This window comes from Pelmatolapia mariae, linkage group LG5 (genome assembly GCF_036321145.2).
Source record: "Pelmatolapia mariae isolate MD_Pm_ZW linkage group LG5, Pm_UMD_F_2, whole genome shotgun sequence".
Lineage (NCBI taxonomy): Eukaryota > Metazoa > Chordata > Actinopteri > Cichliformes > Cichlidae > Pelmatolapia > Pelmatolapia mariae.
Window position 1 is genome coordinate 6,274,875 of NC_086231.1, and position 20,673 is coordinate 6,295,547.

Below are 20,673 nucleotides of genomic sequence, written 5' to 3' on the forward strand. Positions count from 1 at the left end.
TCAATAAGAAAGGAGAAAAAAGACAAAAAATCATTTTTGTTCCTTATAGATTGATGTACCTGGGAACAATCCTGCAAATGGCAGCAAATCATTCTGGGCTTGATCTCAGGCCATGTTTACCATTTGGTCTGCCAGTGCACTGAATCAACATCCTCTCCACTTTTCTCTCCCAGCAATTTGAAGTTACAGTGAGTCCATCCTACAGCTCAATAAAATGTACGAATGTACACTGAGACATACCTTGATTTGAAATGTAATGTGCATCCAGTCAATGGAATCTAGAGTTTTTTTGTCACTACCCGAGTCAGATGGAGGCGGATGGTATTGCCTATTATATAAGTTACAGTGCTCGTAATATTTAAAAGCGGATGACGCATACAGAATCCTTGTAAAGTAATTTCACTGTATTATTTTCTACCAAATGCAATTACTGCATTTTTTCATCGTTCCAGAGAGCAAAAAATTGCTCTACATTGTCAGGTGAAAAATTATATTCAGCTCTAAGAGTTAACACACTAAAAAAAATCTGTTCTACAAAACATAGGTGAGAAACCTTTGTGATTTAGGACTAATGACGAAGACTCTTTGAACTTGTTACAAGCAGAAGATCTAAACTCCAACACTAAAAGAAGTAAAAAAGGAGACAATCTGCCAATTATACATCTTACAACAGACATTTACCTTTCTATTATTGTTATAAAAATTCTTATATAACTATCACCAGCTAACCTGTAACTAAAGGTTAAAACCTCACCATCTGTGCATGTTTCTCTTATCTCTTAATTGGATCTGGAGTCAGCTTTCTTTTGTCCAGATGTTACCTTTTCAAATCAGACAATTTAGATTTCTGATTTGAAAAATCAGAAAGTGTTGAGAAAAAATGAGAAAGTGTTGAGAAAAAAAGCATCACAACTTGCCTTTTAAAAATTTTCCTGTATAACATTTAATCAAATACACAAGACAAAATACACGATTGATTTGAATGACTGGTAGCAGTTATTGTAGTGTTATAAACTTGATGAGATGAGATAGAGAAAAAAAAAAACAAGAACATGATCCAATTCTGTATATCCATGTATTGTGTTTATGTTGAGTAATGCACATACAAGAAAAAATATTTGCTATTCAACTAGAGCTGTTTTAATGAGCAAAGATCAATCAAGATACTGGTAGTATAGACAGAGTCGTCCTGTAAAGCTGCAGTGGCTTCAGCCACAAAAATATCATATTTCAGAATTTGTGGCCAAAAACAGTATGCAAACTGTTTTTTTTTATTGTTTGTGTGGTTTTTTTTTGTGACAAAAAATGTGAAACTTCACCTTGAAGTCCTGTACCAGCCTATAAGAAGGTCACAAGAAAAATCCAAAAATTCTGCTTCAGTGCTGACTTACAGACTTGTATGTACTGGCCAGTGTGTCCTCCTTAGGTGGCTCCAACTTGGGACTCTGAAAGAAGAAGGTAACAGATAAGAGAAGAAGCTAATGTCTCTCAGTATCAAAGATCAGTTTAACATTTAAAAAAAAAATCAGAGTGATACTTGAAACAAAGCTAAACTCCCATATTGCATTTACAATAAATTCCTAAAGGTTACTTTTGCATTTTTAATTATATTGTTATAGTTTTTAATTATATAACAATGCAGAAGTTATAAAATGAACAAAAATACACAGAATAACCTCATTTACACATTTATTTGCACAGGTGTCTAAGAACTGATAAATAGGATACTTTTTTTTTTCCACAGTGCACGATCTGATTTTTCTTTGGTTTTATGTAATTTGTCACAATCTTTCACAATAGCTACTTGTCCAAAACAGGGTAATAAAGGTAACAAGTCTGCACTGTAGAGAATAGAAAATCTATTACTTTCAATTTTTGGAACCATATCCTAGTGATGAATCTAGTCTATGAGAGTATTATGTTATTGATAATAAAATACAATAAATGAAAAAGAACAACAAGCTTTCTGTGATAAAGGTTACGGTTCTTGTGTGTGCACATGTGCAAACACAGAAAACATGACCTTTGAAGCACAAAACTCATTCTGCTGCATTTGAGAGAGCAGTGAATATGAGGGAGATGGACAGAAGAAGTGTGTGATGCTGGCAGCACTGAGGTGTGGGGATGGATATTGCACTTAGTACATCCTGCAGGTTATGAATTGCTTTGATATTGCTCTCTGAGTCTCTCTGAGTTGACAAAACCGAAGACTGGAGAGAGAAAAATGGTCCAAGTGAAAGGATGAACATTAGAAACTGTGAAAAGCAGGAGTTAATAAACAAAGGAACAGACAGAAGAAAGGAGATGGAGCATAAGATGAGGCAGTAGAGCGTGAAAAGTGTTTGGGATGATGTAGTGAGAATGGGTCACAGGATGAGAGGGATGTGACTTTGTGTTTGACAGACAAAGACCTGTAGAATTCCATTTAGAAAAGCAGTATTTTATCTTGAGAGTCTAACCATTTTCTTTTTGATCACACACACAATGAATATATAAAAATGTACAATAGACATCATAATCAACAATTCAGAGATGAAACATTTCTGATTGAAAATATACTCCATGTGGCTGTTTTTCCACATCTTTATTGAAAGTAGGCACCTGGTTGCATACTGATAAAAAAACAATATTAAAATGGTCTAGTTGTTGTGGATTTCTTTGATGACATGTATAATCTGAAATCATTTATACTTGTATATACCTATACCGTGTACAGCTGCCTTGAACCTGGCACTAGACGTGTTGTTTTTGGAATTCACTTTGGCCATAAAACTGTCAAAAGGACTAATTGAAATGATGGATGATAAGGTCTGGGATGGAAACCCAGAAAGTTATGTAAGACAAGTCCCGACGATCAAAAAGAGAACAAATATATGTAAGATCGACATATATGGATTGTTGAAAAACACTGACAAACATATTAAATTGATATTTGTAAAATTGGGAAAATACAAATAGTTTAAACTTAAAACCAAATAAGTGAAAAGACAAAGTTACCCAGCAACAGGAGGAGGGGTTATGGTCACCTATAAAAGAAGGGTCAGATATGCCTCCCTCCACCTTATTCTGTCTGTGTCTTTGTGTGTCTCTGCCGTGTGTGCTTAAAGGCGCTACACTCCCTGGTTTGCTTTACTTGCTTTGCTATGTGTTCTGTTCTGTATATTGTGATGTACTGTTTTGCTGTTCATATGATTCTGTTCAATGAATTCTGCTTCAAGAATTCTACTCTTTTCTAGAGGATCTATTTGAGTGGTTTTATTTTAATTGGATCTAAAAAGCTGGATCTCCACGTCATTGGCTGGATAATGTTTTTCATGTTGGCTTTAAAGTCCTGTGAGTATTTTATAGATGATGCTACAGAGACAACCACAAATCTAAAGAGCCGTTTTATTTCTCATTATTAGGGCTAATATTCTGTGGCTCGAAGCAAAATTATGTTTGAAAAAGGAATGCATTAGGGATTTCTATTTTGTACATTCTCTGCATAATTCATCACCGGTTGTTTAGTATAAAACATGTTCAGAAAAAAGGAGTGAGAAGGGCTTTATTGTCCGATATATTATTTTATTTCTTGGTTAATTCCATTACCGGTTCAACAAAGTTAATGGATTTAGTGATGATGATTGCTCCATATTTGTATTCACAGGAAGGTTATGCATTCATTTCTTCTGTCGGTGAACACCAAGACCAGCATAACACAGTATGAAGGCGTTTTAGTCTTATTTGTTTAACCTTCAGAGAATCAATATATTGTCATAACTAACAAAGTGTTATTGTTTTGTACAGTAATTTTTAAAACAATTATAAACTGCTGTCCAACTTAAAAGACTTTATAATGAATATAAATAACTATAGAGATGATTTGGACAGTAAAAGACTGATTATGGTGGTATTATTTACATGCATGCTGCCTCTTCTACACTTCACTGTTTAGACTCTGTGTATCACAGTTCTTTGTTTTTCTCCTCAATTTTGTTGTCCAGTACAGATCACTGTGTACCTTACAGTCTGGTTCCTTGGTCTTTATTAAACCTAGGGAAACAATAGCACTGGTATATTTTTATGTATGATATATGCACTTCCTTGTCTGCCATTATTTGCATATTGTCCACCATGTTAGATATGATTGCTTGAGAGAAATTTATAATAGACACGATACAACCACTGGCCTCAAGGGAAAAATGTGTAATTCCTGAGCAGTTGGTGAATAGTTTCTGGAGGTTGGTGGCTGTTGCTGGGTGAACTTGGTTATATATAAGGTGCTGCACCAAAAACTTCCTTGTGACTACAGTTTGCCATGGTGATGGTCATCTGTAGTTTACATGTTAACTAATTAGCAAATCTAGCAAATTGCGATGCAGACCGGAAACAGAGAAGGTTCACCTTCAAAATAAAAGCTGTGACACACAGCTGTAGGTATGTGTAGGTCCTTAGTCATCCAGGTCATGGTAACCTAAAGAGCGATTGGATTTGGAAGTTTCACGAAGACGTTTCACCTTCATCTGAGAAGCTTTTTCAGTTCTATATCTGGGATCTCCTTAGATCACAGAGTTGTAGCCAACCACATTTCAAAAGGTGCAACTGTTCTTTAAAGGCAAACTGTCTTCATTTCTGGTTTGAGTCACACTTTAACAGTTCCACTCCCACTCGGAGAGAAGTTGGTGAGTGCTTGCAGCCAAATTGGCATCTTTCATGGTAATTACAAGTAACTGCAGCAATGAAGCAATTACTAAGAGGCTTTTGCTAACTGGTCAAGGAATACATGTTCTTCTTGTGTGACTGGCGGTTGCCAGGGTCTCTCTGACTTCCTGAAATGGACCTCTGTACTGTGTTGTTGGTGCTGCTTTAATAAAACCTGATAAAACTATTGTTAGCTGTGCAGACATTTTTATGAACAGAATTCCTAAAAAGTTTTCTTGCAAACCAAGTTACCTTACAGTCTTATTGACCATGTGATCGCATCCAGCTCATTAAAATGGAAAATGCAAATTTGAGGATTTAAAATAACAGTTATTAAACAAGTAAATGACATGACTGTGGCTATACAGACTTATAGCTTAAGCTAGCTCATTGCTTGGCTGTTAACCCACATGCATCATGAGGGCAGAAAATCATTAAAATGCTCAAAAGATCCATTGCACAGAATTGCAGAAACTCAAATTTGTGTTACTGAGATTTTAGCAAAGAACTAGAGCTAGTCACTGTGGGAGCAAATAACATACTTCAAAGTTTGAAAAGTGTTTTGCTGTCCACTCTAAAATATAGCCTACATAAGGAAAGTTCTCCTACCTGACACTCCAGTTTATCCAAAAGTTGCTGCAGCCTGTTGATCTGAGAACACCAGTTCTCTCCATCTTCCATGTTGACACCTGGAAAAACACAGTGCTAAATCATCAGATTGGTTTTTGAGTAAGTGCATAGCTACATACAGTAACATATTTATCAAAACAGATTTGGATGGTCTGTTTGTAATATAAAATTAGGTTAGAAAGATAATTCTACATTCTTTCTGTGTTCAAGCCTTTCATTCCTATAGGACAAAGACATCTTGTCAAAGCAAAAATAAAGCACCTTGAGGCAATGTTGTTGTAAATTTGGCACCTCATAAATAAAATTGAATTGAATAAAACTGAATTGAAATTCAAAAGGATGAAGGATTCAGGATGCAAGAACATTTGAAAAAAGGCATAATACACCCCTGACATTGAAAATACTGTATCTGAAAACAGAGTAAAGGCTTGCTGTTTATTTTAAATCTCATTCTGTCCTTTCAGAATCACAAGTTTAGTCTATCAATAATAGTGAATAAGAAACAAATGAGGGCAAACCTAAAGCGTTTAACTCTAGAATATGTTAATATTATCTTGGTCGGTGAAAACTTGAGGGAATACTCACTGTCTGCACTTATTATGCATAACACAAATGGCAGTAATGAGGATAATACTTGTCTACAACACAAAGCACAATGTTCCTCAGGTACAAACGATACGAAGTGCACCTCTTTATTGTTAAACTTTTGTAAAAACTATAGCATTTATACTGTTGCTAAATTACTGTACTCTGGCAGAGTTAGCAGATTTCAAGATAACTTTGATGTATTTACAGCATGTAGCAGATATTAAAGAAAAAAACAACAATATTTTCTAAGATGTTATTTTTTCCAAATCCTGTGAATATGCATAAATTCAGCCTGATGACAAATGTGTTACAGTTAAACCCCGTTTGCAGCATTTGCCAATATATTCCATCCTCCGCCCCGAAAAAAGTATTAAAACACATCACTGTGAAAATTGCACTGACGTGTTTCGGTATTGTGATGAAAAATCTTTATATTGAATCAGTCATAATACAGAACTTCCAACTACTGTGCAAGCTTATTAGAAAATAATCTGTAGCAAATTATCTTCTTTTTGGGGCTGCTCCCATTAGTGGTCGTCACAGCGGATCATTTGTCTTCATCTCCCTAGCATCCACTTCTGTAACACCAACCCTCTGCATCTCCTCCTTGACTATATCCACGAGTCTTCTCTCTAGTTTTCCTCTTTTCCTTCTGCCGGGCAGCTCCATATTCAAAGTGTCTACTGTTCTTCTGTGTACATGTTCAAACTATCTTTGCCATGTTTCCAAACCACTCAACCTGATCTGACCCTCTGATATATTCATTTTGAAAATCTTAGCATCTTCAGCTCTGCCATCTCCGGTTCTGACACCTGTGTTTTTGTTAGTGTCACCTTTTCCAAACCATACATCATGGCAGGTCTAACTACCTAACTTTGCCTTTCACTCTTGCTGCTATCGTTCTGTCACATCTCCATCCACCCAGCCTGCCCTCTCGTGTATTCTGACCACAGGTATTTAAACTCATCCACCTTCAATACTTCTACTCCTTGTATTGTCACATTTCCTATTGTCTCCTTCTCATTCACACTCTCATCTGACTTTCCAGTTCATACCTCCATCTCTCCAGGTCCTTTTCTACCTTCTCCCTAATCTCAATAAAGATCACAATGTCATCTACAAACATTATAGCACATGGAAACTCCTGCCAGAAGTCATCTGTCATCCTGTCCATTGCCACTGCAAACAAGAAGGGTACAGAGCTGATCCCTGATCTAATCTCACACTCTTCTTGAACGAAACTGTCACTCTTACCGCACACCTTACCACTGTCCTGCTGTTCTCATACATTCCTGGCACCACCCTCACAAATGTCTCTGTCACTCCTGACTTCCTTATGCAGTAGCCTACCACAGTTCCTCTCTGTGGCACCCTATTGTAAGCTTTCTCTAGATTCCAAGAGACAGAAAAGAAACTATTTCATGTTGTTTGAGGAACTACATAGTTTATAGGTTTTTGTTCTTTTGATTTTTTAAGCAATTCCACAAATACATGACAAGTTTCTGTCACGGTCCGGAGTCTGTGACTCCATGTTTATGTTAAGTTTATTATTATTCTGTGGTTTTGGTTATCTTGGGTTTTTGTACTCTTCTGTTTCACGTTTCATGTTCCTATGTCTGTGTCCCCCAGTCTGTGTTTAGTTGGTGTGTGTTGTGTTCAGTCGGTGTGTTTCCTGTTTTATTTTGAAGGTCTCTGTCTGATGTCAGTGTTCTATTTACGTTTCCCCTGCCTCGTCAGCTGTTGTGTCTCCCAGGTGTGTTCCCTCCTGTTTCCCATCCCCTGATTACTGGTGTGTGTATTTATAGTGTGTGTTCCCTCGTCCTCGTTGCTGGTTCGTCTGCTTCTCTCCGTCCGTCTTCCCGTGTATTTTCCTGTGCCTCCCTGCATCTTTGTTTCTGGTTAGTTTTGTTAGTTTTGCCCAGTTTAGGTTTTCCTGTTTCACGTTCACCCTCGCCATTGCTGTTTGTATTTTCATTTGGTATTAAACTCACTTGCACCAGAGCTGCCGCTTCCTGGGTCCTAAATCATTCACACACGGCTTGCACTGCAACCCGTGACAGTTTCAGTTTTAAGTAAAAACAAACTGGTCTTGTGTTGATAGACATAACCAGAGTAAATGAGAGCAACATTGTTATAACCCCAGCAGGACCTGCTGTAATATTGCCCCAGTGGGTGGGCCTTGCTCTCCAGCCTTAGGTGCCATCCTTGAGTGCAGCTGATTCTACTCAGCAATTAGGCCAGAGTGCTTAAGGCTGGCACTAGAGAGGAGAGCCCTTGTGACAGTCTGCCTTTTTGTTTTGCAGCTTGTGAGCTGTGTATTACTGCTGCTTGCTTCTGTTCTGTGAAGAGGAGAGTTATTGGTCATTTAACCTTTTTTTACTTCTTTAATTAGTTACCAACATTAGATCACCCAACGTTTTGTAATTTTTTCTTTCCTTTGATGGTGCAAGAAGCTTGTCTGTCTCTTTTAGTTTAATTATTAATAAAATAATTTATTTTGTTGCCAATTTTGCCTCTTTGTCTCCTTTTTTCAATATGGTTACATTGTGTTACATTCCCACATCTCTTGGTTATTTATGGAAACCTAAATGTCCAAGAGATTATTGTTCGGATCTTTCAGCTGACACTGAAAGATCACCTAATACTTTGTTGATTTTGTTCTATAAGAAATTGTTATCATTATTATTAAGTTACAAATACTGCACCTAAGCGCTGGTGGCAAATGACTGAGAAAAAAAGGAAGCCGATAAGTTGACGTCTGGTGTTCCCTTCTTTTGCTACGGACAACAAACAATTTAAAAAGACCATATTTCACTTTTAGCAATTTAAGTCTACTTTGCTGTTCCTCTTACCCATGGTCAGGATGCCAGTGCAGGGATCTGATGGAGAGAGGCACAGGTTATTATGGACCCTGCGACCACAGCGCCTGCCATTTCTCTGTATTGCTGTCAGCTCTGGCGCCTTTACTTCTCTCCTGCCATGACAGCAGTGGAAATCCAGCGAGACAAACATCAGAGAGAAAGACAGCAACTGTCAGAGTAATGTGGAAAAAACCTCTTAAAATATAGCAAACAGGGGAAGTCACATGGGAAAATATGAAGCATATATAGAACGAAACATTGGAAGGAATAGAGAAGATTGAGCGGCCAGAGAATGCAAAGAGAGGAAGAAAAATATGTGGAGAATGATACATTAATAATTGATTCCAATCAGAAACTGAGATAGGTTAATGTGTGATGCAAGAGACACAGCATAATCAATGGCACAAAGACACACAAAGAGACATCTAGAATAGAGGTGAAAACACTTTGTGGAGAGACAGACACAAAACAGCTTATTATCCCACAGGGTAAAGATTTAAGGGGGACAGACACTTACACTTACTCCTTTCCTCAATCACACATATGCACACACACACACACACACACACACACACCTACACACACACACACACACACACACACACACACACACACACACACACACACACACACACACACACATACTATCTATATCTCTGTTATAGATGGAAAAGTGTTTGCTGTGCTAAATGCAGAGTGTCAAGGGCAGGATGTTAAGCACTCTGTAGTCATGAGGGTGTGACAATCGAGATAGTGTGTGTGTGTGTGTGTGTGTGTGGTGTGTGTGTGTCTGTGTCTGTGTCTGTGTGTGTGAAGACTTTGATTTAGTTATGTATGTGTGTGTGGCTCTCTGTGTGCCTAAATGCTTCTGCGCATTTGTTTGTACTTGGTAGTGTGAGCCAGTGTCTCCCTCCTTTTGTTGTGTTGTTATGTGTGCACGTTAATACGTGTGTCTGTGTATGTGTGTGTGTGTGTGTGTGTGTGTGTGCAGGATCATGCTGACAGCGCAGAGGGTGTGCATTGCTAGGAGGTTCTCATGCTGAGAACAGCCTGGAGCCCAAAGGCCACTGCAACCACCATAAATCTACTGCAGAGAAGCAAAGGAGAGAGAAATAAGCTGTTTGTTGTTTAACTCAATATGTCTCTAATTCTGCCACTCACACACACACTCACACACTCACTGTGTCTGTCCAAATCTATATCTGCTTGAGCAATATTAAAAGTGTCTGACCAAAAAGCTCTGCGTTATGTTCATTTGTACAGGCCTCCTTTCCTTTCTCCAATTCATCTTAGGCTCTCTGCATCATTCTGCTATCTATTTACTTCTTTTTTTCTGCTTTGCTTTCTCTCTCTTAGTGAATTACTTTCTATATATGTCACTGCTACCAATATCATCCTTTCGCCTTGTTCCCTTGCTCTGCCTCCTCCAGTCAACTCTCAATAATTCACCCTGGCTATAATCACTCTATTATCTTCAATAATGCCAGCGTGGCACCCAGAGGTAAGAAAAGAGACAACCCAGACTGCGATTAGCGCTACCAAATTATTTAGTCATGAAAAATGTAGAAAAGTATCCTTGTAATTTTAAATGAGAACAGTTAGTGTTGCCAAAGCATTAGTCATAATCTTGACCTCTGCTGACACAGACTTCTACTCATTAAATGCCTAGATGGATCGTGTTTCTGAACATCTTATATGGTACATTTCCTGCATTAAAGACATCCAGCAACCTTGGTGAGACCTTTTAAGAACTTTAGATATTTAAATAGTAAATTTCAGAAAAATGCATACAGTAACTCCAGTAACTGGTGGTTTGCCAAATTCTTAATTGGTGACAGCAGTTTAGTTGTGTTTTTATTCCATGACCTTCATTTACATCTAATGAAAGCATTAAGGTCTTTGACAGAAATTCTGAATTTCAAACAGTCTGCCTATTAGTGAGGCATCTGTTTGAAAGCCTTTGAGAATATAGTAAATTCAAAGCTTTCTGCTCAAAGGCATGTCTTGAAAGAAAGCTTCATGATACAGCATTGATTAAGTGAATTTCTTGCTTAAACGTATTGCTTAGACCAATGCTAACTTTTTTTTTTTCATACCTGGTTGTGCTAATAATGAATTATGGAAGTTTTCCGTTGACACAATTTAAAAATAGTATACATGTGTGTATTTCTTGAAGCAGTTTGCGTTAGCAGTAGTAGTCTTGAAATGCTGTGGTTGAATATTTTTTAAAGAGAGATTATAAAGTGAGATATTAGTAAAACATTCTTGAATGATTAAAGAGGGAAAAACATTCTGAGTTATTATGGTGCACTGTATATAAAAATATAGGATTATTATATTAAATTACACCGAGCATCATGGTACGACAGAATGTAAAGTCTAGCAGAGAAATCATCCCTCCAGCATGAGTCATTTTTCTCCTTCAGCTAACAAACACGCTGGCTTATCCATACCTCACTAAGCAGTATGAACATATATGCAGCATTTCCTCTGTTAGATCCATCATTACCACACTGTATAGACTGGAATGAGTTCTCAGATATGTTTTATTCATTTTAGTTTGGACTGTCTGCTGCACATCTCAGTTGGGCTGAACTTATTTAACCACTGTATTAAGAAAAACAAAACACAAACAAAAAAACCTTTAAATGTTCTCCTTTCCTTTAGTGTAAAAATCATTCTTAAAAAACAGGAACGTGTGGAGCTCTCATAAGAATGATGCAAGGTCAACAAATTCTAAACTCTGAAAAATCAAAGAGAAGCATCAGCACGTCCCCTCGGCTCAAGCAGCTTCTATGTGCTGTGGTAAGTGAGAGGAAAAAAGTAATACGCTTTTATAACTAATGATGCTTCAGGCTTCTGGCTCACATGTAATTAACAGTTCAGACAACAATTCTCATAGTGTGATCCACTCTGCAATAAAATACTTGGTACAAAATACAGTGTCACTCTCAAAAGTATGCACTGTGTTTCTACAACCTTTGCAAATCCATCCAGTGGGCAACAAAAGACCCGAGTTCAGGACTAATTCTGACAACTCTATCATACCTAAACCACCGACCATGTTCCAATCTACATATAAAAGCAGAAGCAGAAGCCTTAGTTAACTGAAATTAAAGATTTACAACAGTAAAATTACATTTAAAATATATGCAGCATAGAAAAGCATGACTGTACTCCATTTCTGTGCAGTGTTGCAGCAGAATTTTAAAGTTGTAAGAGTTAAAATTTTAAATTTTCATTAGAACAGCATCTATGAAAAAAAAAAACACAAGGTAATCCTTATACCTGAGTTTAGCATTACAGCACCAGTCATCAGAAATGCTGTTGCTCATAAGTTCTCTACTTAAATTATGACTAAGACTTTAATAGTATGGAAACAGTGTTGAATAAAATGTAACAAATAACGGATAACACAAAATAGACTGTATCACATAGTGTACTAACGGGGCAGGGCTGCTCTGCTCTTCCACAGCCTCCATGGCACACTGCAGGGACCTCTGTAAAGAAAGCAGCTGACTGGATGTCTCCCTTAGCATGAATCTGGTGACAAACTGACCCAACACGCTGGCACCTTGGTACTCCTGAGAAAGAGAGCGACAAACAGAACAAAGGGTTAAAGGACAAACTGCTCAAACCAAAGCGCAAAGAAAGGAAAAGCAGCTTTGAGACAAGACACACCACAGAGAGAAGGAGAGAGAGCGATCATGTGATAACTTCTCCAAAACAACTGCAGGCACTTGTGAAATGTGTGACAGCTGCAATTAAATGGGCTAATTAATTCTCAGAACACATACATTATTCAGAAGTGCGTATTCAAATTCCAAGGTGGAAGAACTTTAATAGGAGACATAATTGCTGCTCATGTCCCCAAACACAAATGTGATTACACATTCTCAAAGGAGACATAGTCACGCAATGTGCGAGTGAAGTAACATCGCATAGCTCATTGTCAAAACTTGCGATGACGAGCCTCTACTGAAAAAGCATCATGGGATTAGCAGTCCAAAGCACTGACAGACCACAGCTGCTAATCAGTGACTGCACAATCCTCTAGGGGTTTACCCACTTCGACAGCTTTAAAGAAGAGGCCAAATAGAGGAGTTAGGTGATCTAATTAAGGCAGGTTCCATAATTATTCAGAACACATTTCCTCCACTCTTCTCATTTAACAACTCCTATTAAACTTTAAATCCCTGATTCATAGCTGTTACCTCAAAAAATCCTCAAGCAGTTTTAAAACATTTTGTCAGCTCTAGTTGAGCAACATAATAAACAGGTACAGAAATGCTAGGCTGTGCAAAACCGGTACATATTATTACATGAGGTTTTTGGGACACACACACCGTGGGACATCAGGAGTATCAAGAGAATATTTGTAGCAGTTAGGACTGAAAATTGTAGACTGAACAAGACTTAAGGTCATGGGATTGCACTGCACTGATAGTCCATTGGTGCTACTCAGGACTTTGCAAAGCTTCTTTTTGCATAATTTTGCACTGTCACTTGGTGACACTACAAGAAACTGGTGCTGTGCATGATTCCTGATTATGGCATGTGTGGTTGTTTTACCTAATAAACACAGAACGTCTCTGCAGTCAGGCCAAGTATTAAAAACAACGAAATCTCTCAAGTAAAGTCATGGCTTGTGCTTCTTCCTCTTCATGGATAATTCTAATGTGGCTTGCCTTCCTGCTCTATCTCTGTCTCTATCTCTTATTAATCTAATAGAACCAAAAAAACTAAAAACCATCGCACACAACCAGACTACCTTCTTCCTGTTGCTCTAGTCTAAGCATTAAGGTACATCAAAACATCTTCTTCCTGCAGCAGTTTCTCATTAATCACTCACACAACTTATCAGTCTCCTCATCTAATGCTCAGGAAGAGAATGTGCATCCCACAATGGGAAGCTACTTTCTTAAAATCAAGCATACTATAATTGTTAAAAATAAGACTGATTATGTGGATTGATTCTTCTGCTTGGACTGAACACAATCAAGACCCATGGGACCCGCAGAACATAGGTGGGCAGACTGCTGGCTTAAATACTAATCAGTATTTTTTTTCCATCTGCAGCTTTAGCAGTGGGAGCAGTAATTGCTGCAGCAAAAAGGACCAAAAGTGCTGTGCTGCTGGACAGGAACAGAAATGTTAAGAAGTTCCCTGGAGTAAAAAAAGGGCAAGCAGTAACAAGGGGAAGTCAAGTCATCAATTTTAGTTACATGTTAATGCTGGTGCAGTACACGCTGTAGCTTTGACATGCAAAGTTAATAAACAGAAACGGCATCACAGTTGTGTCCAAAGTATTGGGTAGATTATTGTGTTATATAGGATATCTGTGACTCATTTATAGTTAGGATATTGAGACAACACTGCTGTGTTTTGTGCAGAACGTATTAAGCTATTCTTGGGTCAAACTCCCCATCTGATTTATTTCCCAGCCCATCCCTGCCTGAAATATTTTTTTCTCCCTCTTTTGTTAACTCATCACTTCTGGGAGACTTGGTGCAGCATTGGCTCCATCTGTGTACATGGGGGCTTCCTCTAATAGACAAGAATCAGTGCAAAACTAAACACAGGAGATTTATAGCACAAAAAAATCCTAACTTGTGAGCGTGTCTGTGTCTACTTGTATTACTTACATTGTGGGGATTGGTTTGGATACTCACGTTATGTAGGCCCACCTCCTTTAAGGTAAAGAAATGTCCCCACAATGCAAATCAGTATATTATAAGGTGAAGACTCAGTTTGAGGTTTTAATAGGAGATAGGATAAACCCCTTCGTCAAAGTGTCCTAACCTTGTTACATAAAATTTGGTAAGCGTTAACAGGTAAATATCCGTTCACCGACTCATTCAACATTTTTGTGTTTCGGGGTTTGGCGGTATTTTCCAAAGTGGGACCAAGGATAACGAGACCACAGGTAATGTAAGTCAGTGTGAATCATCTGAATTGATAAAAACTAATTGCTTTCAGCCCTGAGTTTTTCTTGCTATTACCTGCATGGTGCATGTATTACATTTGAGACTACATCCAACCTGCCAGCTCTCAAGTACAAAGTCTGTGTGAAGCCCAACTTCCAATGTGAGAATAGTGCAGTCATTTCAATAATCTGTTGAATTCAGAGCTAGCGAGTGGTGGCCATGTGGTCTGCCAAAATTAAGACAGATTCACATAAAACTAAATGGTTCATAGTATAGCTTTCAGAGACTTCACGTGCTTTGGTGAATTCTTACCTCTTTAGTTTTATCCATTGCCTTTAAGATGGCAATATTCAGGCTCTCCAGAGCTGAAAGGACATTAAGATACTCTCCAAGGTGCTGAGAAAAATAGTCTAACAGGGAATAGCAAAAAAACTGTCAGTGTTATTACAATCACAGAATATGAATATGAATAGTCATCAAACATTAATTTTAACGTTTAAAAGTTGGAGACAAGCTCTAATATGTTGCCATGACAGACTCCAATTAAGAGACGACGACGACTACAGGAGTGAGAATATAATGAATGCAAAGTTTCTATCAAACACGTCAGCAACACTTAGTGCTCCCCATTTCATGAAATTGAGGTTTTTTTTCTTTACTAATTTTAATAAGGCAGTGTTATAAGATATCTCATTCACTCCTGTAGTGTTAATGATAGCAAGCGTGAAGATTCATTTCATACCAGACAGCACCAACTGCTATAAAGAAACTCCTACACATTTTAATGTTTATGTCACAAATGAGCTCACGTAACTGCAAAAACAGTGTGCCGAGGCTTATTTAAAGTGTCACGGTAAAAAATACTGTGCGAGGAAGGTTCACCAAATTATATATGATAGAGCAAGAGTAAAGCAAAGAAAAAGCTCAATAGTAATTAGCTCTTGATTCTTAATTAAAAACTTGATTTTACACTAGCTAAGAGTACGAGTGATATGACACACAGTTAACAATGTGATCCAAGGTGAATGGATTGGTGGCAGCCTTTACACTCCCCTCAGTTCCATTCAATTATGTTGCATTACTGAATTTTAAACCATTACTCAGAAACAATTTGGTCTAAAGAACATAGAGCGGTGGCTGACAGATGTTCACTGAACTACATATGAGATAAAAGAAGCATTCTGTTATGGAAAAACAGTCAACTTCTGTTGATGTCAGATGCAAAAGATGCCATTCCCATTCAATAAATTATGCAGAAGTTTTATTCTGGGTACAAGTCGTATTTACCGGTCTCTGTCCTAGTTCTTAACTTTATTCAGGTCATCTGACACACATGTATTTTTTAAAATGATTAAAAAAATAGGCCAATAGATCACTACTGTATATAACACTACTACTATGTATACTATATAACAATATCGATATGACTCTTACTGTATGTCTGTAAATTTTAGGATACCAGTACCTGGTTGACTTTCCAAAACAAGAAGGCCTACCAATAGGAAAACATGACTTTTTACCAGATTTTGCTCAGCAGTACCTAAACATGTCAGACGACACATTCAAATCAAACTAAATCACAAATGCTTTTGATATATATAATTTAGTTGTGTTGCTTGTTTGGCGTGCGCAGAAAACACAGCAAAACCTGCTGCCTCTAACTTTATACAATGCTTTCATTGGAAAATGCAAATTTCCCAGAGTTTTTAAACTGTTGCTATGAAGTTACTCCTGAAAACTAATAATAATTAAAAAAAGAATCTAAGGATAGGGTAACACAAGCACTTATGACAGTGACTTTTATGATAGGAGTTATACAAAAATCAGAGTAAGCACACTCCAACCAACCTGATAGCTTGTCAGTGTCCAGATTGCTGCGGAGCAGAACATAAGAGGAGAGAAGCAGGGAAGATACTGAGAGTTAATTAGGAAAATTCAAAGTTATGTAGCTCTTCATTTCTGCTTGAGGGGTTTGGTGTGACTATGTGTGAATATAGTTAATATGATAACATTGTTGTCATATAAAGACACACAAAAGACTGCAGTGTTAAAACCATATAAATCACACTTGTGCGCAGCATGTTAACCTGAAATGTTTATTCTCCTTAGAAATGATGTCTTCTGCATTTTATCATTATTTAAAAGGTTAGACCATAGTCTGTTTTACTTCTCCCACAGTGGTAAAAACATTGAAATAAATACTTCTTTGTTTACTTTTCATAGCAGAAGGGTTTACACTTGATGAGAAATTATTCTCTTTGATAAAGACCATTACTACTACCATTACTATGTGAAAAATTCCCCTGTTGTTTTAATGACATTTTAAAGACTGAATCAAACTGGAAGTGAAGCTGGTAAATGGCTGCATTATTATAATGCTCACACAGCTCCTGCAGACAACAAAAACAAATGTCTTTTTGGCAGTTGCTGTTACAAATCTGCATTTGGATGGTGACAATAAGCTCCCACATATCTCTCTTTTAGGCTATCAAGATATAGCTAATGTGATCATTCTTTTCCCTTTGCTTTCAGTTCCAGCATTTTCTGTATAACTTTAAGCATTATCAAGCATATACAGGTAAAACACGTTCTTCCTATCACCGCTCTATTAACTGTATTGTTATATTGAGAATAAGAAAAACCTTTAATTAGACATCAGAGCACAGTTCATGCCAACTGCCTCAAAGCTTGGAGGGTGGTTAGAGAGGTCTCAAGGCTATTGTTTCTCATCACAGCGGCAATACTAGCCTATCAGCATGTTCAAAAGCAATTTATCACACAGTGATGGAAGAACTGGCACCACAACAAAAATAAATACAGAGTGGTTACTGTAGCCAAACACTGTATTCACTCTAACTAGTTAGATGCAAAAAAGGGGAAAAAAATACAAAAAACCACATATGCATCTATTCCAGTCTGCTTTTGTGTGTGAGACTGGGCCTACTGATGCATTTCAGTGATTTACCAATCATGGTTAATTTGTTATATCACCTGAGCTTATACAAAGATTTTGAAACCTTGTTAAGCCTCAGTGTTGGCACAGAAGAAAAGTTGCAAAATGCCTCATGAATACAAATACCTGATCTGCCAAAGGCAATAAAACACACTGGCTTTAGGTAAGGATCAGACTTAGATACATTAAATACAACATGACAGAGGAGAAATGGTCTTTTCCTCTGTGGCTAAAAGAGTTAAGCGTTCACTGCAGAGCGGTGATTTCAGCAGCTACCCTGAGGCTGATTTCCTTGATTGTAATTTCAGGGAAGTAGTCTAGGTTTTGAAGTAGCTGGTTTAGTCCACAGTATTTTATGTCCAAAGGAGGGGGTAAACATTAATTCTGCTTGAGCTGAGTTTACCGAGGACCTCCCTCCAGCTGTGAGACATTTAATCTGTGGCTGGTGACTTGAAAAGAACACATTAACACTGCCTTTAAGCATGGTTTTATTTTGCCCTCTTTAAACGGTAAAAGCACAAAGTTTATGAGAGAGAATCTATTAAATATAACACTAGGTCAAAAACTCACTTATTCTGTTGGCCATCTATGGAATAGAAAAGCTCCTGTAGCTCCTCAGTAGTCAGGATCCCATCAGCAAAGTAAGTATTAAACTCTTCAAATGACAACTTGCCATCATCTGAAACAGAAAGAAAGTTTACTGCACATAGTCGACAGCCAGCCTTGTATCAACAGTTATAAGATGATAGGTTCAATAGTGGTTACGTGTATAACATTTATATTACATTTTTTTTCTCCTTGCTTGAATGATTTCTTGTTTCTGTCCTCTTCTTTCTACCAAATCTTAGTTTCAGTAATACTAAACTCAGGAGAAACATCTTGCCTAACATTAAAGAGAAAATTGAGCCACCTGATTGCATCGTACTTCCCATGGATGTGTTTACATGCTGGATAAGACACTACCACCTATCTTAGCTTGGACTTTTTACATAACTCATTACACATGTGGTACTTAGTTCTGGAAACTATTCCATTTAATTCCCTTTTAATCTCAGTGTAAAGGCTCAAGAGCTTCTGTAGCTCTTTTCTGCTTGTTCCACTGTTTTTACCACCTTTCCTGCTGTAATGCTGGAAAGTCAGTATTGTTTTTGTTGTGACTACCACAGCTACAACCTTTCATATTAATGATAATATGCATAAAGAAAACAAAAAAAATGAACTGAATGACTAAAAAGTAATAAAAAATCTTATTTTCTTGGAATTAACTGACAAAATGTATATACATACATACATATATATATATATATATATATATATATATATATATATATATATATATATATATATATATATATATATATATATATATATATATATATATATATATATATACCATATATATTATGGTTTGACTTGTTGATAAAATAATAAGTCATATTGAACACAATTGTCACGTATTTAAACATGTAAATATGATGCGTGTCTGTAAGAAAAAGCAAAACTATGAATGTTCTAACAGATAAAAACTAAATTCTAATACTATGCATAAGTATTCCACAAAATAGAAATGTAAAAGCACTACAGATGGTGAGCACATTGAATTTTTTCTCATTCTGCTCAGACTAGTTAACAGTGAGCACAGATTTTTGTGACAATGCACAGGAAAATCAATAGCAGATGATAAATAGCTTGGTTGTCATCTGTGAAGAAGTGTTCCTTCGTGAGCCTATTATAAATCAGTCTGCAAGCACAGATTACACAGATCAGTCAGCAGTTAGCCTGCCAGAAAGAAGCTGCTAGATGTTTTTAAGTGCAGCTGAATAAATAGACTGGGCATATTTACCTAAAAAGGGAAGCAAAAGTATACTCGAAGGAGTTGGAGACGCAATTAATCAATGCAACTGAGTAACATTACAATAAAGAATGATGAAATACAGCTAAGACAGTCATATGCACAAATGAGTATGGATATGAGGTTGGTAAATCCACCAAATAGACTGTTTTTTGCACAGAGAGTCATATCAGGGCAAAATCAGGGCAGCTAAGAAACTCACACTTTCACACTTTTAAAATTTGGCTTCTAACCCCCTGAGTAATCAAACCATGCCTATGCAAAGACAAGGCAAAAGGAGAGTGGTTTAATATGCCATGGAGTTCCACTTGGTTGACTCAGCAAAGCTGGAAATTCAAGGGCAAGCTGGAAGACCATCTGTTCAAGTGGACCCATACTGACACTGTTCAACATTACCTCTGACCAGAATGTGTAATGTGTTGGTCCAGACAACAAGCTGCCCTCGCCACTTTGGCCCACATTCTTTTTTCGAATCAAAATCAAATCTTCTTTGTCACACAAAAAGTGTCTTTTGTTTTTTCCAGTCTCTCTCACTGTCTTTGTTTTCTCTGTCGAAATACAAAGAACTCTTACGTACTATAAATCACTTGGCTCACCACACATGTACTAGTATCTTGGACAATTTTTTATTCATATTTAAAATCACAGTTTAGTTGATGTGCATGTTGAAATAGTGATTGATGTTTTCTTGGTTAGAAAAAAAGCATGACATATTAAAAGCCGGCCCTCTTTTAATAGATTTTAATAGACATATATGCTGTTCCACTTATATATACTTTATGCAATTTACTTATAATTTGATGCTGTCTGTGCTTAGTGTGTTGACCCAGAGACTGTAGATCCTGCCACATATCACAGTGCTGTACTCGGAAAGATTCCTCTTCATGGAGTGCCAAACAAGACACACAGCAACAAGGATCAGCAGCAACACTTCTCCATTTGATTGCCAATTGACAGCAAGTAGCAGTCTCCTCTGTTCATTCTGACATTTCTGGGTTAAATGTCTCTATCATAAAAGAAAAAACCCAGACAAATACACAAGCCTGAACATCATCATTTTTCAAAGGCTTTGAGTTGATGTCAATGACATCCTGACCCAGGGCACAGCACTACCTTGACTTTTTGACCTGTCTTAGGAGACATGAGAGTATAAGTTGTAAAAACATGTAGATTTGTATGTTT

The 20,673-nt window shown here is 37.2% G+C and overlaps 1 protein-coding gene across 1 annotated transcript in view; it reads right to left on the reverse strand.

Moving 5' to 3' along the window:
- The window catches only part of necab3 (N-terminal EF-hand calcium binding protein 3), a 38,366-nt gene that overhangs the window by 7,179 nt on the left and 10,514 nt on the right, over nt 1–20,673 (reverse strand). Inside the window, exons 3-9 of the mRNA XM_063473461.1 lie at nt 18,210–18,318; nt 16,535–16,560; nt 14,999–15,096; nt 12,207–12,343; nt 8,751–8,872; nt 5,290–5,369; nt 1,392–1,445 (exon numbers count right to left, since the gene is read on the reverse strand). Of these exons, the coding sequence (XP_063329531.1) occupies nt 1,392–1,445; nt 5,290–5,369; nt 8,751–8,872; nt 12,207–12,343; nt 14,999–15,096; nt 16,535–16,560; nt 18,210–18,318 (626 nt within the window). The remainder of the gene's footprint in view (nt 1–1,391; nt 1,446–5,289; nt 5,370–8,750; nt 8,873–12,206; nt 12,344–14,998; nt 15,097–16,534; nt 16,561–18,209; nt 18,319–20,673) is intronic.